A 20,084-nucleotide genomic window follows, 5' to 3' on the forward strand; every position below is an offset into this window, starting at 1 on the left:
ACCACCTGGAATTAACGTGGAGCCGCCAGCAAAAGCAAATGAACTTCTGTCAAACTCGTATTCACCTCACCAGACACGTTGTAGAGAAGCTGTTCTTAAAATAACCATCCTAAGGAAAAAAAGAGAAATAAAGCAGCCAAACATCCTTATCTCCTTTAACTCTGGCAGCATTTTGTGATGAAATGATAAAATTAGAAACACAGCTGGTGTTAGAGAATGAAAAGGGGTTTATTAAAGAAGGTCAGTCACAGGGCAGGGGCTGAGACAGTCAGTGGCACAAAAGGAGGCAAACTGGTGAGAATTCCCTAGAAAACAGCATTCCCAAATCCAAGGGAATCTCAGGAAGCACTTCAGAGGCAGAAAAACCCAGAATCCTTAAAGCTGGAAAAGAATTTAAGCTCAAAGTCCAACCATCACCCCATGGTCACCATCAAACCAAGTCCTCAAGTGCCACATCCACATTTTTGAACACTCCCAGGGATGGGTGACTCTTCCCTGTTCCAATGTTTTATAACCCTTTCCATGAAAAAAAAATTCCTGATATCCAATTTAAATTGATCAGGGCTTAATGGGACTGACTAAAGTGTAAAATACACTGGTAAGTGACTTAAAAACATAATTCAGGCAAATTTGAAGGTAAATTGGCCTGAAGGATGTAAGGAAATGTTGTTCCAGCTCCAGAAAGGATTTTAGAAAAATAAAACAGACAAGTCTTGTAGAAAATGAAGTAATATATTTACAAAAATAAACACTCTTTAAAATAATCATAGAAAATTATCACAAGAGAATCACAACTCCAAATGAAGTTTCTGCAGTTTAAATAAGGATCCTGCCCTGAAATTCCCTTTAAAAAAATTCTCTTTTCTCCAAACCAAGGAGCTCGAGCTCTCCGCTTCAGCAGAATCTTTTGTGTAAAAGTCAGCAAAGAACAAAATTATTCTGGGGGATTTTTAAATTATTCTTTGCTGCTCAGGTCCATTAAAAGAGTAATAAACTAGCAAGAATCCTTGACCAATTACAGCTGTCACAGCTCCAGAGGGCTCAAGTTGCTCCTAAATTCGAGTTGCAAAGAATCTCAGCTGATTTTTGAAGGATCTTGAGGTCTTCTGAGCGCAGCATTTCCACCAAGGCCAGCTGGGTTTTGAGGTTCTCTTTGGCCCTTTTCAGCTGGGAAATCTGGAGTTGAGACAAAATGGGATAAAATGATTCAACATTCTGATTGTTTAATAGGACATGCAGAGAAAATTTGTGGAAATCTGTAAGGATTTTATTGATTATGTTAAAATAGTGGGTTTTTAAAATTCCACAAGAGAAACTTTAATAGCAAATAAAATTAAAAGAAAAAAGGAGGGAAAGGGAAAAAAACCATCAAAATTCTCACCCAGAAAATGACATTTTTCTGATGTAGAAAGGAATCTGAGCTCCCTTGTTTTCCCAAATTACCTGGAGAAGGACGTGCTGGGTCTCCTCTATTAACAACTGACAAATTTTTGCTGCTGTACCCAAAGCTTGCTGTTCATTCCTGGCTGAGGTGACATCACCAAGCAGGATCCTCCTCCAGCAGGTACTGCAACCAAAATGTTTGAAGAGTACAGAGATATTTGCTGCACTCCCCAGCTGGATGCCAAACGTGGCTCTAACCTACCCCAGGGATTTATTTTTAGTTCTTAGATCAATTTATTCCACTCAGCAATGAATCTTCAAAGCACAAACAGCTCTGGAGAAGCCTTTTCCCATTAATTTATTCCCTCATTTCATTTATTCCAAGCAAAGTGCAGGTAACCATTTTCCATCTCTGATGTTTGAGGCAGATTTGCCATTTGGAATAAATGTTCCAAGTGCACTGACAGTCCCTGGAGATTAATTTCAGCAACTTCCTTGGCCCTGGAATTCCAGCTTGTGGAAAGCACATGATTCAAGGAAATCAAGCCAGGGTAAGAGCATTTAAAATTTCAACAAACCAACAGGAAAAAGGCCTGGAGCCTGAACCTTGAGGGAGTTTCTGGGGCTTGAAATAGAGAGGGAAAACAAAACACAAAAGAAAATCACCAAAGCAGCAATAGAATAATGACTTTGCCTTTCTTCTTTTTACTTCTCACCTGGGGTCAATAAAACAGACACAGGACATCCAAAAATTGCCCCAATATGTCACTCAGAGCCAGCAGAGAGCAAAGAGTGAAGGGAAAGAGAAAATACTGAAGGGTCTGGAAAACATCCTGGGAGAAGGAGCTGAACTGGGAAAGGGGCTCAGCCTGGAGAAAAGGAAGCTGAGGGGGGACCTCACTGCTCTGGATGAGGATGGAAGGAACGAGAGAATGAGAGGAAACAGCCTCAGATTGCACCAGGGGAGGCTCAGGTTGGAGACTGGGAATGAAGATTTCCCTGGAAGTCTGGATGTGGCCCTTGGGGACAGGGTTTGGGGTGGTGCTGGTGGGTCTGGGGTGGCACTTGATGGTCTTGAGGGGCTCTTCCTGCCTTGGTGATCCCATGAAAGAAAAGCAAAAGCCCCCTGCACATCCAGCAAACATTCAGGGTGCTGCAACTCACAATTCATCTGCTCCCAGACTCAACACCTTGAGGGCTGTGAGGAGTCTCCAGGATGGTCCCTCCCATCCAAAGGTCAGGTTCCTACAAAGTCAAAGTGATGAGGTGAAGTTAAGGTGACCTTCAGAGAGACAATTTTCTTCCTGAGGCACATCAGCCATGAAGATCTCCAGCTCTGATAGTGGTGTTTAAAACCTCTCCATCTCCCTCAAGCAGTGAGTTTGCTAAAAAACAAATTTATTTTTTTTCTGGGTTTTGATACTAGAAGCAAAATTTGACTCCCAGAAAAACTGAATAAAAAACTCACCAGGAAACAAAAAACTCCAGATACTTACTCTAGGAAATCATGATCCTTTAGAATGGAAACTTTGGCCTTTCTCTGCTTGTCCAGTGGTGAGAAATATTTGAGGAGAATATCTACAGAAAAATACATTTTAAATATTTAAATAAATTGTATTTTAGAGAATCCACAATCATCAATTCTGAAATAAAATTTCAACAATATTTTTCATGTAGGATTATGATCAAAACCTGCTAAATTCTAGTGAACTTTCCAGAATTCTCAAAAGCTACCAGCAATCTCCAGGACTGTGTCCTTGTAACAGAAATCCTGACTCAAACTGAAGTTATCAAAGTCTCCAAGCAAGTTCTCTTTGTTGTGGAGATCTGGATTTCAATCAGTGGTGCAACCTCAGACATCCAGCTGGAGTCTCCATATAGATGCTGTTAACAATCACAGTTTTTAAAAGTAAAATGGTAACAAAAACCACTTTCAATTTAAAAAAATTTAAAGCATTAAAGTCTATGCAAGGAGGTATCAAACCCTTTTCCACTCCTTGAGAATTTACATGCTCCTTTCAAAATTGTGCCTTTCAATGCCCAGACAACCCCTAAATCCCACCTGGTGAGACATAAACGCTGCTGTGAGGGTTATCCATGGCAACAAATCCATATTCCAGCAGCAGCCTCTGATTATCATGAGGTCCATAGCAGATAAAAACTTCCTGGTATTTTTTGCATTGTGAATTTGTCCAAATTTCATAGCTCCTCGTCTGCTCGTTAAACGCAGCCTTGACCTTCAGGGAGTGAAACAATAAGAGGTTTTTACTCTTGGTAGGGTGAAAAAGGAAACAAACCTTTGAATTTTGAAACCTTAGAGGATTAAACTTTGTGTTAAATTGTGGGGACTTCTTGGAGAGATCCTGAATCTGCAAACACAGATGTTCCATGCAGAGTTGGCCTCTGCTGTGCTGCTCCAGCTCAGTGTTGGCACCCAGAGCCTGGCAGAAGGTGGAAATTCTCTTCTGCATTCCCCTCAGGCTGCTCTGAGGCTTCAGCCAGAGGTGAAATAACACAAGGACCATGGAACTTGGAATTTCTGTCAGGAGAAGGAATTTGTCTTGCTTTCAGGAGCAGATCAGAGGGCTGTTTACAAGTGGCTCTTCCCAAAAGCTGCTCTGGATCTCCTCCAGCCACTGTGAGCTCTCCTCGTGCCTTGGCTTTGCCCCATAAACTGAAATATTTGAATTATAGAATTCAAATGTTTGGGTTGGAAGGGACCTTAAACATCTTGTTCCACACCCTGCCGCAGCAGGAACACCTCCCACTGTCCCAGGAGCTCCCAATGTCCAGCCTGGCCTTGGGCACTGCCAGGGATCCAGGGGCAGCCCCAGCTGCTCTGGCAATTCCATCCCAGCCCCTGCCCACCCTCAAAGGGCAGAATTTTTTTCCCAATATCCCACCTAACCCTGCCCTCTGGCAGTGGGAAGCCATTCCCTGTGTCCTGGCACTCCAGCTCCTGAGGATCTGAGACATTTTTCCCCCTGTGAGATCTCTCCCTGACCTCCCCAATCTCCTCATCCATCACATAAATGCAGATGGCATTGACAGAGTGCACATAAAAATAAAGAAATTTCCTGATCTATTTTGAGCTTCTTACCTGAACATTTGGGCTGTGGTTTAGCAAATCTAAATATGGTGCCAATGCATAAACATCTGGCTCCAGGGAAAAACATTCCCTGTGTGGATGTTTCATGTAAATTGTCCTGGTATTTATAGTGCACCAAGCCCACTCCAAAGCACTGTAATTAAAAATAGTTCCTGTGTTCTCAGCAAATAAAGGCTGCAGGGAAGAGAAGAAAGCTTTGGAAGTTCTGAACAGCTCTTGGATCATCATTTTTTGCTCCTGAGCCTTCTTTTTTAAGGGTCTGGGGAGAAGATTTATGACATCAGGTTCCAAACAAGCAGGACAAGTGTAAGTCTTGGGTAGAACATCCAGGTAAGGCTTCCATGGAGATTTCTCCCCAGCGTGTTTCTCTGCTATCAAAAACGTGCACAGTGCCAGCAAAGGAGATACTGGGGGCTTCCATCTATTGGAAAAGAAAATAATTAAAAATAATTAAAAATAAAAAATAAAAGTCCCAATGCAGCAGACCCACAGAGGAGAGATGAGAAATGGACACAGCAGTGTTTTACCTCTCTCAGAGCTCTCTGGAAGTTATAAATAGTTTGTGTTTGAAACTTCTTTGTAGCTCATCTCCAAGTCCTTTGGCTGATTTCAAAGGGACAATAAAAGCTGGTTTGCAATAACAATTTCAGGTTCACACCTTGGGTTGGGTTTTTTTAGGATATACAAGTATTCAATGCCCAGCATGAGGCCTTCCTCCAACTTTTCCAAATCGTTCCAAATTTTCTAAAAGGCCCTGGCTTTGCAGCCCAGTTTTATCTTCCTTTTCCTACTGAAGCTGACTCACAAATTCCCCCCCAAAAAATTCCTAATTGACATTTAGGGCCAAGCAGACTCTGAGGCAGCTCCAGCTCCAGCCTGTGCTCTCTCTCCAGCTCTGCCAAGCTCAAAGGGGATGTTCAGTATCAAAACTTTTTCCCTATCTGAGCATTCCACATCCCTGAAATGCTGGCACCACTCAGGATATTCAGCTGAAAGCTCCACCACCCCTTCAGAGGATTCATTACTGCTGAAAAAACCCCACTAAAGGCCATCAAGTGTCACTTGTCACTTACTTCACAATGTGTCCTCCCAAGCAGCTGCTGAGGACAGTGCCTGTGGTGAGCAGACACTTCTCAGGCAATGAAATAATCAGATCTCCTGCCTTTGAGGGAGGAATGAAAAAAAATTACACACAAGGAACAGTAAAAATCAAGTGTAATGGACGCATCTAATTACTGTGGGGCCTGGTGGTTTCACATTAGGGCTGCAACTGCCTAAAAGTCAGAAATTATGTTCACAATGGAATTCTGAGCTTTGCTTGTTGCAAAAATCATTAAATGTCAAAAAAACCTGAGGAGATCCTGCATTAGGAACAACAGCACTCACCTGAAGAGCTTTTGTTGTCATCAATCCTCTTCCTGTCTCTGAAGAAGGAACACAGAGCAGGAGTAAATAAATGTAGATATGGAAAATCAGCAATCAGGTCAGCAAGGAAAAGCTCTAAAAGAACAGCCCCTATGTGTTATAAAACATAAATTCAATTATGGACTGCTCCAGATGTATCTCATGTCTTTGTTCTCCCATTCTCTTTATTTTTCAGGATCTTTTCCCTGCAAATCCTGCATTTGCTGTCCAGTTCCAGCAATTATTCAGCTTTTTTCTCCTCCCACTTATAGAAATTATTCATCTTCTTTTTCTCCATTTTTAACTCAAACACATTTTTTAGCACCAGCTGCAGCTCTTGGTTTCAGAGTTTTAATTAAACTGTAGCATATCTAGTCACAATATTTTTCTCTGATCCATTCTATTCTTTGTGATCTAGTATTACAAAATGTTTTAAATATAAGCCACATAAAATAATAAAAAAGTAAGTACAAATCTTTACTTTGAACATTACTAAGTGAACCTCAGCTCTCTGCTGAACTTGCTTGGGGATAAAAAGATAAAGTTATAACAAGGTTAAATTTCAAGAAACTGTTTTATTAGCAGTTCAAATTTTGGCTTTTTCAGGCCTCTATGTCTACTTTTCCACATTAAATTGAGTTTCCAAGAATCCTTGGAAGAGTATCAGTAACTGGTTTTTTTCCTGATGCCAGACAGGTGCATAATTCAAAATGAAAGCAGGAATCTAAAATTTTTAGAAGATTCAGATTTGTACCATCAATAAATAAATAAAGAATTACCCCAGAACTCTGCTGGCCTTAAATTACTGTTTTCAAATCCTCTCTCTTTTAGCCACTTCTTAAGTTTAATGTATTCCAGCTTGTGACTGCAGTTGACTAAAAATAGAAAAAAAATTAATGCTATAAAAGAGCATTCTGTTAGACAATAAAGGAAATATAAACATTTTACTGTATAGTCAGAGAAAACTGTCTTTTGGACATTTTAAAGCATAACAGAATAGCAAGACTCCCATTGAACAAAATAAATTTGGGGTCTCTGGGCACTGGGAGGTCTCAGAAATGTGTGAGTTATTCAGCATATCCAAGGAATTTTAAAATAATGTAATATTTGCCATTAGGCAGAAAAGAGAGGTCAGAAAATTCACCGTGCTCTGCTTGGGACTATAAACAAATGCTCAGATATTTGCATATAAAAAAAGGTAACATTTATGAATGCAATTTTCCAAGCACAAAGGCTTTTGAAAATATAAATAATAAAATGACACCTTGAGAATCAATTGGTTATTTTATTAAACTTCCAGGTATGATGATACCTCCATCCATAAAACTCTTCAAGAGTTTTCTTCTTCTGCTTCGACCTGTCCGACCTCTGCTTTTCTTCATATTAAGCAACAGATTTTGCCTTTTTTCGACAACCTGAAAAAATATATTAAAAATAACTTTATTATAAACATTTAAAGTCACTTCCAAATTTATTTCTGTGAAGGTGGGGAGGGGCTGGCACAGAGTGCACAGAGCAGCTGGGGCTGCCCCTGGATCCCTGGCAGTGCCCAAGGCAAGGTTAGATATTGGGGCTGGGAGCAGCTGGGACAGTGGGAGGTGTCCCTGCCGATGGGATGGGATTGGGATGATCTTTCATGGAATCATGGAATATCCTGATTTGGGAAAGATCCACAAGGATCACTCAGTCTCACCCTGCCCTGCCCAGACCCCCCAACAAGCCCACCCTGAGCATCCCTGGCAGCGCTGTCCAAGCGCTCCTGGAGCTGTGGCAGCCTCGGGGCCGTGCCCATTCCCTGGGGAGCCTGGGCAGTGCCAGCAGCCTCTGGGGAAAGAAGAGCCTTGCCCCGATTTCCTTCCTCTTGCCAAAACTGCCCTGAACTGAACCTCAAAGCTCAGCTTTTCCCTGCCGTGAGGGAGGGCCTCAGGGGGCCGGGATCACCCACAGGCGCTCGGGCTCCTTCAGAGGCCGGCCCTCCATCCCATCCCGTTCCAATGGGCTGGAAAGACCTCAGAGATCATCGAGGCCAAATCCCATCCTATATCATCCCATCCTACCTCCAGAACAGGGAATCCTGTGCTAACCAGCCCCCCATTCCCTGCTCAAACCCCCGGGACGGGAGGGAGAGGAACGGCCCCGGCAGCGCTGCCAGAGCGGGAACTTCCTGAGGGAGCGCCCGTGCCCCGCGCACTCTCCCTGGGAGCCCCAGCCGCATCCTCCCCTGCGAGCCCAGACTGATTCCCGAGTCTCTGCCGGGCTGGAATTGCTGCCCGTTGCCCCAAACCCACCTGCTACGGGCACACAAGGACCGACATTCCTTCGCTGTCGCCCTCCCCGAGTCCCCGCCCGCTCTCCCGCCTCTGAGGCGGGGCTGTCCCGCCATTTTAGGGGCGTCCCCATCTCCCTTCCCTGCGGTTTGGGAGCGTTTGTGCTGTGGGGAAAACAGCTCCTGTCCTCACTGTGAGGAGCTGAGGGACGAGGGAGAGGTGCCCGCGGTGCTGGAGGTGGGTGATGGGTGTTGGGTGTCCCCTCCCGGACCCTTCATCCCCGCGTCCCCCATGAGGCAGTTGGGGCTCATGGCGGCCCGCGGGTTCCCTCCCCGTGAGGGAGAGAGGGAGACTTGCGGTGAGGTGGGAAGGGCGCTCCGGGCCCTGGGAAGTCACTCTGGAGCTTCTCGGAGTGTTCTATACTCGCTCGATGCCTGCTTAGGGTTACAAGTAAATTCGGAAGAAAGATGGTAGTGATGCCAAAAGGGAACAAACGTAGCGTTTAGACTTGATTTCATGGGGGAAATGCAGCTTCTTTAAACGCTATATCTGTTAGAGAAGCAGCAAGCAGGTTTTCTGATGCTGTGTTACACAACCAACCATTGTAGTCAGCCTGTGGTCCGCTGTTTTCCCCCGAAAAGGCTGTAATTGCTCCTCCTGCCTGGCACTGGAAGACAAAGCTACTTCATCCTTTTTTTTTCATGTTTTGGGACATTACAGATCATCTATTTCCAATCCTTGTTGTGGACAGGGATTCCTTGCACTAGACCAGGTTTTAAGCCTGAAGTTTTCAGCAAAACTTGAGCTGAACCAGTTGAATATTCCCAAAAGATGGAAAGTCTGTGAGTGCAGAAGAGCTTACTCCTACAAAAAGTTAATTTAATACTAAAGATTAATCACTGACATTTTTTAGTCAAGACATTTTCTTCCTTTTACTCATCACCAGCTGGCATTTCTTCAGAACACTTAACACCAGTTTTCTCTGTGAGTACCTCGTGCTACCTTAGGAATTTACACGGCTTGCACAGGAATGTAGTTTCACATAATCCAAGGTGGAATTTTAAATAGTATTTTAAAGAAAAAGGAGGCTGTGGACTCCACACTGCTGGAAACATTCAAGGCCAGGTTGGATGGGGCTTGGAGCAACCTTGGACAGTGGAAGGTGTCCATGGCAATGAGATATCTCTAAGGTCCCTTCCAACCCAAACCATCCCATGGTTCTAATTCCTTTCCAAACAGCTATTTTGTCTGTCTGACTGAACTTTCCTTTGCTGTTGGCAGTTCCTGTGACATTGGCTCACGTTCTGAGGGGACAATGTCCAACGTGCAGGTGGCTGTGGTGACAGGCTCCAACAAAGGGATTGGCTTGGCCATCGTGCGGGCCCTGTGCAAGCAATTCCACGGGGATGTGTACCTGACATCCCGGGATCCCGGCCGTGGCCAGGCTGCCGTGGCACAGCTCCAGCAGGAAGGACTGCGGCCGCTTTTCCACCAGCTGGATATCGATGACCTGCAGAGCATCCGAGCGCTCCGGGACTTCCTGAAGGAGAAGTATGGAGGGCTCGACGTGCTGGTGAACAACGCTGGCATCGCTTTCAAAGGTAGGAAGTGCTCTGCTGGGGTAGTCCTGTGTTCTGGAGAGGGCAGCAGGTACATCCAACACTTCTGTGCCAGTGCCATGCTGCGTTTTTGCTTGGGCCAACTTCTCATTTTAAAGTATGATGTGGGGACAGTGTGTCAGGGGAGGGTTACAATGGACATCAGGAGAAATTTCTTCCTGGAAGGGGCTGCCCATGGATGTTTGGAGTCCCCATCCCTGGAGGTGCCCAAGGAAGGGCTGGATTTAGCACTCAGTGCTCTGGACTGGGGACAGGGTGGGTATCGGGCACAGCTGGGCCTCAACAGACTGGAAGAGCTTTTCCAGCAGTAATAATGGCATGATTCTGTAAACATGCTTCCCTGTAGGGCTGTGTTTGCACAACATGTTGAGGCACACAGGGCAGGTGAGCTGGGTTGGGTTAATTGCCTCAATGCCCAGGAGTCCCAGCAGGGCCATGGGAGCCCACCACCATTGGGGATACCTGCCCTGTACCTCTCAGGGAGCTGTGTTTTCCCTCTTCTCCACCCCCATGCTTTGTTCTCTGCATTATCTGCTCAGGGATCCCAGCTGATAAAAAAGCACCGTTGGCCCTGGGTGGATTTTGCTGTCTCAAACTTTCTCAGGCCATTCATTCATTCACCTCTAAACCAGTTCACTCAAATCCTGTTGTGCTGAGCAAGAATTCAACGCTTTCACCTTTCAGTGGGCAGAAAGGCAGGGAAAGTGAGAGAGACACAGCCAGTTTCAAGGTGGAAGGATGCATTTTTGTTGTGTGTATGAAATCCAGAATCATGTTAGCTCCAGACAGAGCAAATCACAAATCTGGCTGATGGTTTTGTGGAGGGGATTGTGCTCCTGTGCCCTGCTCAGGTGAGACCCCACCTGCAGAGCTGCCCCAGCCCTGGGACCAGCCCAGGGAGCAGCTGGAGCTGCTGGAGAGAGCCCAGAGGAGGCTCCAGGATGAGCAGAGGGATGGAGCAGCTCTGCTGGCAGGAAAGGCTGGCCCAGCTGCCATTGTTCAGCCTGGCCAGGAGAAGCTTTGGGGTGGCCTAACCGGGGCCTTCCAAGGAGGAATGGCTTCACAGTGAAAGAGAGCAGGGAACTTCTCTTGGAGTGGGAGTGCAGTGATGATGTCCTGAAGCTCTTTTGCCTGTTACTTTATAGGAAAATTGCTTAAAATCAGCTGATTAGGAGGCAGCTCTTAATAGACTTGTCTGAGCTTCAGGGTGTGCTCAGGAAAGATTCCAGCAGCAGTTAAAATATCAATCACTTCCAGATGTTGACTTCCCTCAGGCTGACAACCGAGTCCGCAGTAGGTCACACAATTTAGGATGTGACAAAGGACCCTCTTGGAAATGTTGCTGTGAGCACAGAGGGTGGAACATCTGTGTAAGAACTTGCTGTGGTGCTTCTCTCACAATTTTAATTCTTACTTCCCAAGCTTGCTTTTTGCCCCACCAATTTTTTGCTGCCATCCCAGAATTTATGCTTTCCTTTCTTAGTTGTGTTGCAGTCTGTCAAAGGTTAGATTTGCCATTAAATTTTGTTATTTTGGTTTTGTGCTGCATTTGTCCAGAAAAGTTTTTGATCCAGCAAAATCTTCCTGTATCAAATGGTGATGGAGCTGTGGTTGTCTTCTGGGTGAGCCTCTCAGGGAAGAGTTGTTTAATTATGCTTTTTTTTTGATCATATGCCTGTTTTCTAATTATTAAAAACAGTAACTAAGATAAACTTCTGGGGTTTGGTAACTTGCATTCAAACAGTGTTATAATTTTAATTTAATTTATTTGATTATTTTAATTTATTTTATTTTTAATTTTTGTTATTTTTTTCCCCTGCCTTCCTACCTCTTATGAACAGTTCATGACACCACCCCATTTGCAGTCCAAGCTGAGGTTACACTGAAGACAAACTTTTTTGGAACCAGGAATGTTTGCACAGAATTGCTGCCTCTTATGAAGCCTTATGGTAAGTGAAACATAAAAAGTAGAGAAGGAGTTTTGTTTGAATTTTAGCCCTTTTAAATGGGAAATCCTGTCCAGTCTCAGGCACTGCACTAATGTCTCAGAGTTTGATGTGGTGCTGTGATGTGTTTGCTGCTATAAATGAAATGCAGTCTCTCCTAATATTTAAATACATCAAGGTTTTGAAAAAAAAAAAAGTCAAGTAGCTGAAAAACAGGTTTTTATTTCCTGGTGAAGAAGGGAAAAACACAGTGAGTGAATTTTGGGGAGAGAGGAAACTGTGCCAAAGTTGCAGTCTGGTCCTTGTGTAGCACAGTGAATGATGACTGTTAATAAAGTCATTGACAGGATTAATTTCTGTGGCTTTTAAGGTTAAATCCCCAAATTCACCACCAGAATGGCTGTGAAGCAGCAGGAAAGAGGGGAAACAGTGCAACATAATTTTGGAGATGATGAGTGATTTACTGATTCAGCTGACTTGTTCCTCTTAATGAAGTGCTGGGAGATAAATCCTTAAATTTGTAAATCTCCAGGTATTACTTCTACTGTAGAAAGAAGGGGCCTGCTGATTGTGAAGTTGTTTCCTGGAGGTTTATCTGAAACTTTTGCAGGTTCACACCTTAAATTACCTCTCATGGTATTTACTAGAAATAAGAACACTGTGCTAATCTGATATTTCCAGGAGCTCTGCAAAACAGCCCACCTAAAATATTTTACAGATATTCACCTGAGGAGTGAGTCCAGAACTGAAGAGCAGCCCCACTTCAGTGTGGGCTTAAAATGTGTGAAAATAATCAGTTTTTATTCTCTTTCCAGGCCGGGTGGTGAACGTGTCCAGCATGGTGAGCAGCTCAGCCCTGGGAGGCTGCAGCCAGGAGCTCCAGCAGAAATTCCGCAGTGACACCATCACTGAGGATGAGCTGGTGCAGCTCATGACCAAGTTTGTGGAAGACACCAAGAAGAGTGTCCATGAGAAAGAGGGTTGGCCAAACACTGCCTATGGGGTGTCCAAAATCGGGGTCACTGTCTTGTCCAGGATCCAAGCCCGGCTGTTGAATGAGCAAAGGAAAGGTGAGCACATCCTCCTCAACGCCTGCTGCCCCGGCTGGGTGAGGACAGACATGGCAGGTCCCAAAGCCACCAAGTCCCCAGATGAGGGGGCTGAGACCCCTGTTTATTTGGCCCTTTTGCCTTCCAGTGCTGATGCTCCTCATGGCCAATTTGTCAGTAACAAAACTGTCAAACCCTGGTGAGCTCAGGGAGGTGGGGATGGAAAGGAGCTAATTTTCCTGATTTCACTCCTAATTCCACCATTGCCAGCCCTTTTCCCACTCCCCTGGGATGGGTCTCAGACATGGAGCTGGGATGAGGAAGCAGGTGCCTTATCTCTCATCACAGTAGGTTTTTCCAGGATCCAGAGCTGTTCTGGAGGCTGCACAGGGTTTTCTAAAGAGGATGGGGTTGTTTTAGAGCTGCTCTGATCTGTCTGGGGGGAGAGTCAAGACCAGAACCACTGTTGGACAGACATTCCTTACTATCAGAACTAAATGGAATTAGGTGAAAATAAAAATAGTACTGATGCACCATTTATAGCCAAACATAATCAGCTGGTGTTATTAACACATCAATAAATAATTACTGATTTATATTCTGGTACTGAATTACTCTGGTACTAAAAACCTATAAAGTTGGGATACTTTCATTTTTTGCAGCCAAGTTTGTGGCTGGGATTTGTGATGTCTGCACTGGATAGAGAGAAAATAAACTACAGACCTGACAGAGCAAAGTGTTCTTCAATTCCTTTATTGCACAGCCAGAAGTTTCCTCAATAAAATCTGCATAAAAGTGCTCTCCACGTAGCAATAAGAACTGTAAGTGGAGTGGAGAGCTCTACATTTGTTTAATGCTGCTTACTGCCTTTCAGACTCTCAGAGTTGACAAATTGCCTCTTCTGAGGCTGAAGGAGCTGGAAACAATTGCCCATAAAGCTGTTGTTGGTAATGAGAAATCAATAATGGGCTTGTTAATTGTTAATCAGGAGTCAGGGAGGCGATGCTGACTGCCTCTGACATTGGCCTCCCCCAGAACAGGTTGGGTTGGGAAGCCTTGGAATGGAATTGGGAATAAATATTCTGGGGGTTATTAATTGCTTATCAGCACAGAACAAAGGGCTGGTTATCAATCTTTTTTTTAAGCATACAGGAGCATTGTTTTTGTGAAGAATTACCTCATCAGTCATGCCCCAGAGCTCCTTGAAGGGAAGGCCAAAAGTTCTCAGGGTAATCTATTCTCTGGGAAGAAAAAAACCTTAGGGGCCTTGGGTTTAGGGGAAAAAAAATAACAAAAACTGTAAAGTTTTGGCTGCTACACTAACTCAACCCCCCTGATGTGCCACAGAGAAAAACCAGTTTGTGTGTGCCCTTCCAGTTACTGGGATCTCAGCAAAACACAACGTGGTTCTTGGATTTAGTCAGAGCTTTGAGAGACTTTATCCAGAGTGGGGAATCCTGCCTAATTCTTCATCCCTCAAGTGCTGCCTGAGTCACTCAGCTTCAAAAGCTGGGTGTCCATCTGCATGGCATCTCCAAACATTCCAAACACACCTTGGCCTTTGTTTTCTGCAAGGACCAGACTGGAAGAGTCCCAGCTACCTTGACCACAGCCAGGAAATACCCAGTGCTAAAATACAAATTAGTTTTTAAGTATCTTCTGGGATCTGTAAGGCTCCTGCTTAAATCTAATTCAGGATCTGCTTTGTTGGTTTGGGTTTTGTTTTTAGCTTCACCCAGATTCTACCAGGTGTTAACAAAGGAGTTAAACTCATCCTGGAGTGTTTTGTTGAGCTGGAGAACTTTATGTAGAACCCAGGCTGGAGATGAGAAGGCTCCAGGGTGACCTCAGAGCAGCTTTTCAGTGCCTAAAGAGGGGAGCTGGAGAGGGATTTTCCACAGGGACATGGAGTCAGAACAAGGGGGAATGGCCCAAATTGGGAAGAGAACAGATTGAGATTGGATATTGGGAAGAAAATCTTTATGTGGGGGTAGCAAAGGTTGGCCAGAGAGATTATAAATTCCCCATCCCTGGAAGTGTCCAAAACCAGGCTGGATAGGACTTGGAGCAACCTGGGATAGTGGAAAGTGTCCCCACCCATGGCAGGGGGTTGGAATTAGAGGATCTTTAAGATTCCTTCCATCCCAAACCACCCTGTGACACTTCTGTGCATTGCCAATTCTTAGATCAAGCTCTCTGTTCCACGAACTTCCTCTGAGGCAAGGTGAGGAAGCAAAGCAGGAGGTGAAGGCTGGAGAGTCATGGAGGTGTTAATCAGGAACAGCTTCCCATGGGATGAACAGAAGGAAGGACAGGGGACAGATGTTTTTCCCACCTTTGCAGCTGTGGTGGGGGACTCAGGAAAGCAGAATCAGCAGCTGGAGGTGGGAACAAGAGGCAGAACATGTCAGGAAAGAGTGTGCCCCCATTCCCTGCTGCCCCTGGAAAGAGGGAATGTGCCCTGGGACTCTGCACAGAACCTGCATTGTCCAACCCAAATTTATCAATTATTTATTTCCTTTCTCCTTTTCTTTTTAACTGCCTCCCCCCCTTCTCTCCCAGATCTGTTGTGTGGGAATCGTTTTGTTGCTCTCAGATTCTCAGATGTGAAGTTTAAGGGTTAGGAAGGAGTGAAATAATAATGAAATCATCACGGGCTGGTGTCCTGTCCAACACTTCTACATGTGGTTTACTTTTCAGGGCATGCCACAACCACTGAAGGAGAACCATGAAATCACAGAATATCTGGGTTGGGAGGGAACTTAAAGATCATTCAGCTCCACCCCTGAGAAAATAATTGGAAAACATCCTAAAAAATACACTGTATTTTAGAACATAAATGTTATGTCTTAAGGAAATATCAAAAATACCAATTCTTTGCTCAGGCACGTGCTTAGAAGCTCTGACCAGCATTTCCAGGAATAATTCTAAAATTTAGGAATTGAAACTTGGTGGCATTTCAGTTTATAAAGGTTAAATTCCTAAAATCTAGCTAGGAAGGGGAGAGGCAGGTGGTACCAAGAAAAGAAAACAGTATATTAACATTTCACTTAACATACTTTTTGTGCTTAATGTACATTAATACTTAATGTAACTTATCAGGGGTCATTGCTGAAACAGTATCCATCCAAATCTGAACAGTTACATTGAATAACTGAATAAATACATTTCCCTTGATTTTTTTTTTTCCCCAGGATTTTCTGCCTGCATGTTAAAAAACAAAAATAAAAAATAAAAAAATAAAAAAAGAGAGGGGAAAGAGGGAAGAAAAAAATGGGAAGGGGAAAAGGGAGGGAAGAGGTGAGGGAATGGCAAAGAAAGAAAAAAAAAAGGGAAGAGGAAGAGAAACTGAGGTTAAATGCTGTGTTTCCACAGTAATCCTTTTTGGGCACGATCCTGTATTTTACTTCCCGAGGGTATTTTGTTTATCTTTGGTTGGTTTGTTCCTTCGGTTTGCAGTCACAGGACTAAAAATGCTCCAGCACCGTCACTTTTTGCCAAGCAGACACACGGCTCCTTACATCGAACTCGAGCCCTCTATGGATGCGACATCCGACCTCTCGTGAAATCCACAAACATTTCCCAAAAACGCTTTTATTTTTCCTAAATCCAGCTGGACCAGGAGCGAAGCTGGAAGCGCTGGCGCTCCTTTACCTGCAGGGCGGCTCCCGGCGGGGCGGGGACAGGTGAGGTTGTCGTTGTTTGCCGAGCATGGGAGGCTCGGCCGTGGTGCCGACGCTTCCCGGGGCTCTCCCGGGGCTCTCCCGGGGCTCTCCTGGGGCTCTCCCGGGGCTCTCCCGGGGCTCTCCTGGGGCTCTCCCGGTGCATCCCGGGGCTCTCCCGGTGCATCCCGGGGCTCTCCCGGTGCGCAGCGGCCGCGGGGTGAGCGCGGAGCCGCCGTCCCCGCCCGCGCCGCCAGGGGGCGCTCAGCGCCCCGGCTCGCCCTCCGGGCTGTACCATCTCCCCGCGGGGGGGGGGAGGCAGGTGACGCGCTGCGGGCCGTGGCACGACGCGACAGAGGGTGACACCGGCAGAAAGGTGACAGCGACAGCTCGTGACAACGCCAGCGGGTGACAACGCCAGCGGGTGACAACGCCGGCGGCCTCGGTTTACAGGGACAGCTGGAGCCCTCCCGCACCGCGATGCCTCGGCGCTCCCCGCGCGGCGCTCGGTGGTGCGGTCCCGCTGTGGGCCTGGCGGCGCGGGCGGGGGCGGCGTTCCATAGGGCCGGCGTTCCATAGGGCCGGGCTTCTGTAGGGCCGGCGTTCCATAGGGCGGTGTTCCTTAGGGCTGGCTCTCCATAGGGACTGCGGGAGCCGCTCCCGCCCCGCCGCCTCCGCCCGGGCTCCCTCGCGTCTCCGCCGGCGCCCCGGGAGGTGCGGGGGCCCTGCGCAGGTACGCGGTGGCGGGGAGGGAGCGGGACGGGACGGGAGGGGACCCGGCTGAGGGGGCAGCGCTGGCCCAGAACACAATGCCAGGATCCCATAATGGCAGGGTTTGGAAGGGGATCACCCTCCCCTGGAGAAGCGACAGGAGGGTGTCCAGGTGGGTTTGGAATGGCTCCAGACAGGAGCATTCCCAAGGAACGGGCACGGCCCCGAGCTCCGGGAGCGTTTGGACAGCGCTGCCGGGGATTGCAATTGTTGGAGGATTGTGCAGGGACAGAGCTCGGACTGGATGATCCTGATGGATCTTCCCCAACTCGACATATTCCATGATTCTCCCTGGGCAGCTGTTCCAGTGCTCCGCCACCTCCATGGAAAGCTCTTCCTTATGTTGAGGTGGAATTTCTTGTTTTAATTTATGGCCATTGCTCCTCGTCCTGACCACTGAAAAGAGCCTGGCACCATCAGTGGTGGAAGCTGAATAATTATTTACATCAGGATTTACTAAGGAAATTTGTGACATGGGATTTGGGTTACGTGCCTAAAGGTCACTGGGTTTTGTACAGTTTTTTAATTATTTTATATTATTATTTATTTTCCTGCCTTGGTGTCCGAGCACAAACAAAATCTATTTACTTTATTTAGATTATCGAATTTTATCAAACCTTGCTGACATCTGGCAGCTGAGGTGCAGGAATATCAATCCACACTAAATCACGACTTCCATCCCTGCTTTCCTGGGTGGAAATCAACTATTTACCTGTCTTTTCACTGCAAAAATCCGAATTAAATAGCTTGAGAGCTGATGTGTCCTGTCAGCAAACCAGCTGCCTGATTCTAAGTGATCCAGACAAATCTCTTCCTCATGGAATTGGCAGCAACCTTTGGCAGAGAGCTGCTGGAAAAACTTCCCAGCTCCTGCTTTGTTTTCAGGAGTAGAAACAATCCCGTGTTTAAGATCTTCAGATGAGATGAGGGAAATAGGCTTCCATTTCTTGCCCAGTGTTTGTATCAGATTACTCCTAATTTTTGTTGACAGTATCTTGCAGCTTTTCCACTTTGTTGGGTTTTATGGGAGGATTGATTTTGTTTCTTTTTTTTTTTTTCTTGGAACAAGGAGAGCTTGATCCCAGATAAATCTTATTCCCTGATTTCACGTTCTCTGCTGTGAGAATCACTGCAAACATCCTGATAAAGACAAAATTAAATCCTCTCTGTAGCCAAACAAACCAACCCAATCTGGCCCTGATGGCATTGTGTGATAATTTTATTTTTTTCCATGGAGGTGGATCTAGCACAGAGTGGTTTTATTGGCAATTCCTCAATCCTGCTCAGGGGAGTGCAAAGGTGCCTTAAACCTGCACTTAAAATCCTTTCTGTTTTTTCATTTCATCCAGCATTTTTCTGGTTTTGAGAGTTTCCTACCAAAACCCTTCTATTGATGGAGTTAAAGTTGTTTATTACAACATATTTAATGTCTTAAAGGACATAGAGGATGGTTTGGGTTTATTTTTGTGTCCTAACAGCAGGAGACTGAATGCAGATGCCCTTCAGAAATGTAAAATATTTTGTTACAGAGCTGTGATTTCTGTATCAGTGATGCAGCAGGGATTGACCTAAGCATATTTAAACTATTCTAGAAGAATATTTTAATGTTTTCTAACAGAACTGGTGTCAGAGGTAGCAAAGGAGAGAAGGAAGGATTTTTAAGTAGGGAAAATCCAGCCATGCTTGGACTCCATTGTTCTAAACCAGGTTTATTTGAGTTTTTAACCTAAATGCCTTGCAAAACACAGGAAAATCAGGTCTGAACAGCTGAAACATAAAAATAGATGGATATGTTTTGTTGAAATACAGGGAAGATTATAATGCATGGCTTGGCATTTTGGCACAACACCTTGGACTTGGACTTGAGCATCTGCTGCTGCCGAGTTGAGCTGCAGAGCTCTGAGAGCTCCTTCTGCTGCAGGCTGAGAGCCCTTGAGCAGGATTCCTCTGGAAAGGGAATATTTCCCATTCCATGCTCCAGGTGACCTTGCAGAGCACAGGGGATGAAGGCAATTCCATCTCCTTGTCAGTGCTTGGAGGGAAACTCTGGAATCCTCAAACTGTGATATCCACGTGTGTGGAAGGGAAAAACACGGTCCAGAAAGAGGAAAAAGCAACTGAAAATCTTTTGGAAGAGGCAGTGGGAAGTCAAATTGTTTTGTCAGGGAATTATTTTTAGTTTTGTGTTGAAATTTTGATCCGGTGACCTGTTTATTGTGCTGTCAGTGCTTCTCCATATTTATTATCTCAAGTATGGCAGAGCTGAAATCTGGGGGATTTTTGTAACTCTTTGCATGTTTTAGTTTACCAGGAGGTTCCACCTTGCTATGAGAAGCCAAGATGGATCCAGAAGAGCAGGATTTACTTGGAGATTACAGATACAGGAATTATTCTTCAGCCATTGAGAAAGCTTTGAGGAACTTTGAATCATCCAGTGAATGGGCAGATCTGATCTCTTCCCTTGGCAAACTCAATAAGGTACAGTGTGAGGGGAATTTTTATCTTTCTTTTTTTTGGTGATATTGTATTGTTATGAACTTTTCTGTCACTTCCAGCACTTGGAAAAGTGAAAATTCACTCAAAAAAAATAATGGGAGGAGCTAAGTCAGTATTTTTTTATATAAAAGTGAGAAATTCTGATGAAACCAGCAGAACTTTCCTGCAAATGCTATTTGCTGTCTTAATGCTGCTAAGTTAATTTAATTTTTGCATCAAAGAAACCCTCACTCTAGAGCAGCTAAAAAACTTTTCTAGAAAACAGGAATTGACAAGTTTTAGAGTATTTTCTGAGTCAAAGCTTTTATTTAAAGGTCACATTGACTTGGCTGTGCCCTCCCCTTGGATTTGGGGAAGTTTGAAATATTGTTTTGGAAC

At 45.1% G+C, this 20,084-nt stretch overlaps 3 protein-coding genes across 7 annotated transcripts in view; 2 read left to right on the top strand and 1 right to left on the bottom strand.

Annotated features, from left to right (window-relative positions):
* Positions 1-209: 209 nt before the first annotated feature.
* SETD4 (SET domain containing 4) lies at positions 210-7,330 on the bottom strand. 3 transcript variants are annotated; one of them, XM_015643883.3, is made up of 10 exons: positions 7,209-7,329; positions 6,676-6,771; positions 5,879-5,916; positions 5,566-5,654; positions 4,484-4,913; positions 3,446-3,620; positions 2,880-2,961; positions 2,548-2,628; positions 1,444-1,567; positions 210-1,176 (listed from the first exon to the last, which is right to left on the bottom strand). In XM_015643883.3, exons 1-10 carry the CDS (start codon positions 7,276-7,278, stop codon positions 1,042-1,044), a joined length of 1,320 nt encoding a protein of 439 aa, XP_015499369.1. In that variant the 5' UTR covers positions 7,279-7,329; the 3' UTR covers positions 210-1,041. The 3 variants fall into 3 exon arrangements, with proteins under 3 accessions (XP_015499369.1, XP_015499377.1, XP_033374151.1); XM_015643891.3 differs by having other exon boundaries at positions 7,161-7,315; XM_033518260.1 differs by lacking the exon at positions 210-1,176 and having other exon boundaries at positions 1,474-2,008; positions 7,209-7,330.
* A 933-nt stretch (positions 7,331-8,263) lies between these two features.
* Positions 8,264-13,508, top strand: LOC107211649 (carbonyl reductase [NADPH] 1-like). The gene is made up of 4 exons (XM_015643915.2): positions 8,264-8,400; positions 9,445-9,764; positions 11,624-11,731; positions 12,544-13,508. The coding sequence occupies exons 2-4, from the start codon at positions 9,479-9,481 to the stop codon at positions 12,978-12,980; spliced, it is 831 nt and encodes a 276-aa protein (XP_015499401.1). The 5' UTR covers positions 8,264-8,400; positions 9,445-9,478; the 3' UTR covers positions 12,981-13,508.
* A 3,289-nt stretch (positions 13,509-16,797) lies between these two features.
* DOP1B (DOP1 leucine zipper like protein B) overlaps positions 16,798-20,084 on the top strand; it is a 40,999-nt gene continuing 37,712 nt past the window's right edge. The window contains exons 1-2 of one of the 3 annotated variants that reach the window (XM_015632014.3): positions 16,798-16,815; positions 19,514-19,688. In XM_015632014.3, the coding sequence (XP_015487500.1) occupies positions 19,551-19,688 (138 nt within the window). In that variant the 5' untranslated portion in view covers positions 16,798-16,815; positions 19,514-19,550. Of the gene's footprint in view, positions 16,816-16,850; positions 17,173-19,513; positions 19,689-20,084 lie in introns of those variants that run through there. The other 2 variants (XM_015632025.3, XM_015632006.3) reach the window with 2 other exon arrangements.

This window comes from Parus major, chromosome 1 (assembly GCF_001522545.3).
Source record: "Parus major isolate Abel chromosome 1, Parus_major1.1, whole genome shotgun sequence".
In the NCBI taxonomy this organism is placed as follows: Eukaryota; Metazoa; Chordata; class Aves; order Passeriformes; family Paridae; genus Parus; species Parus major.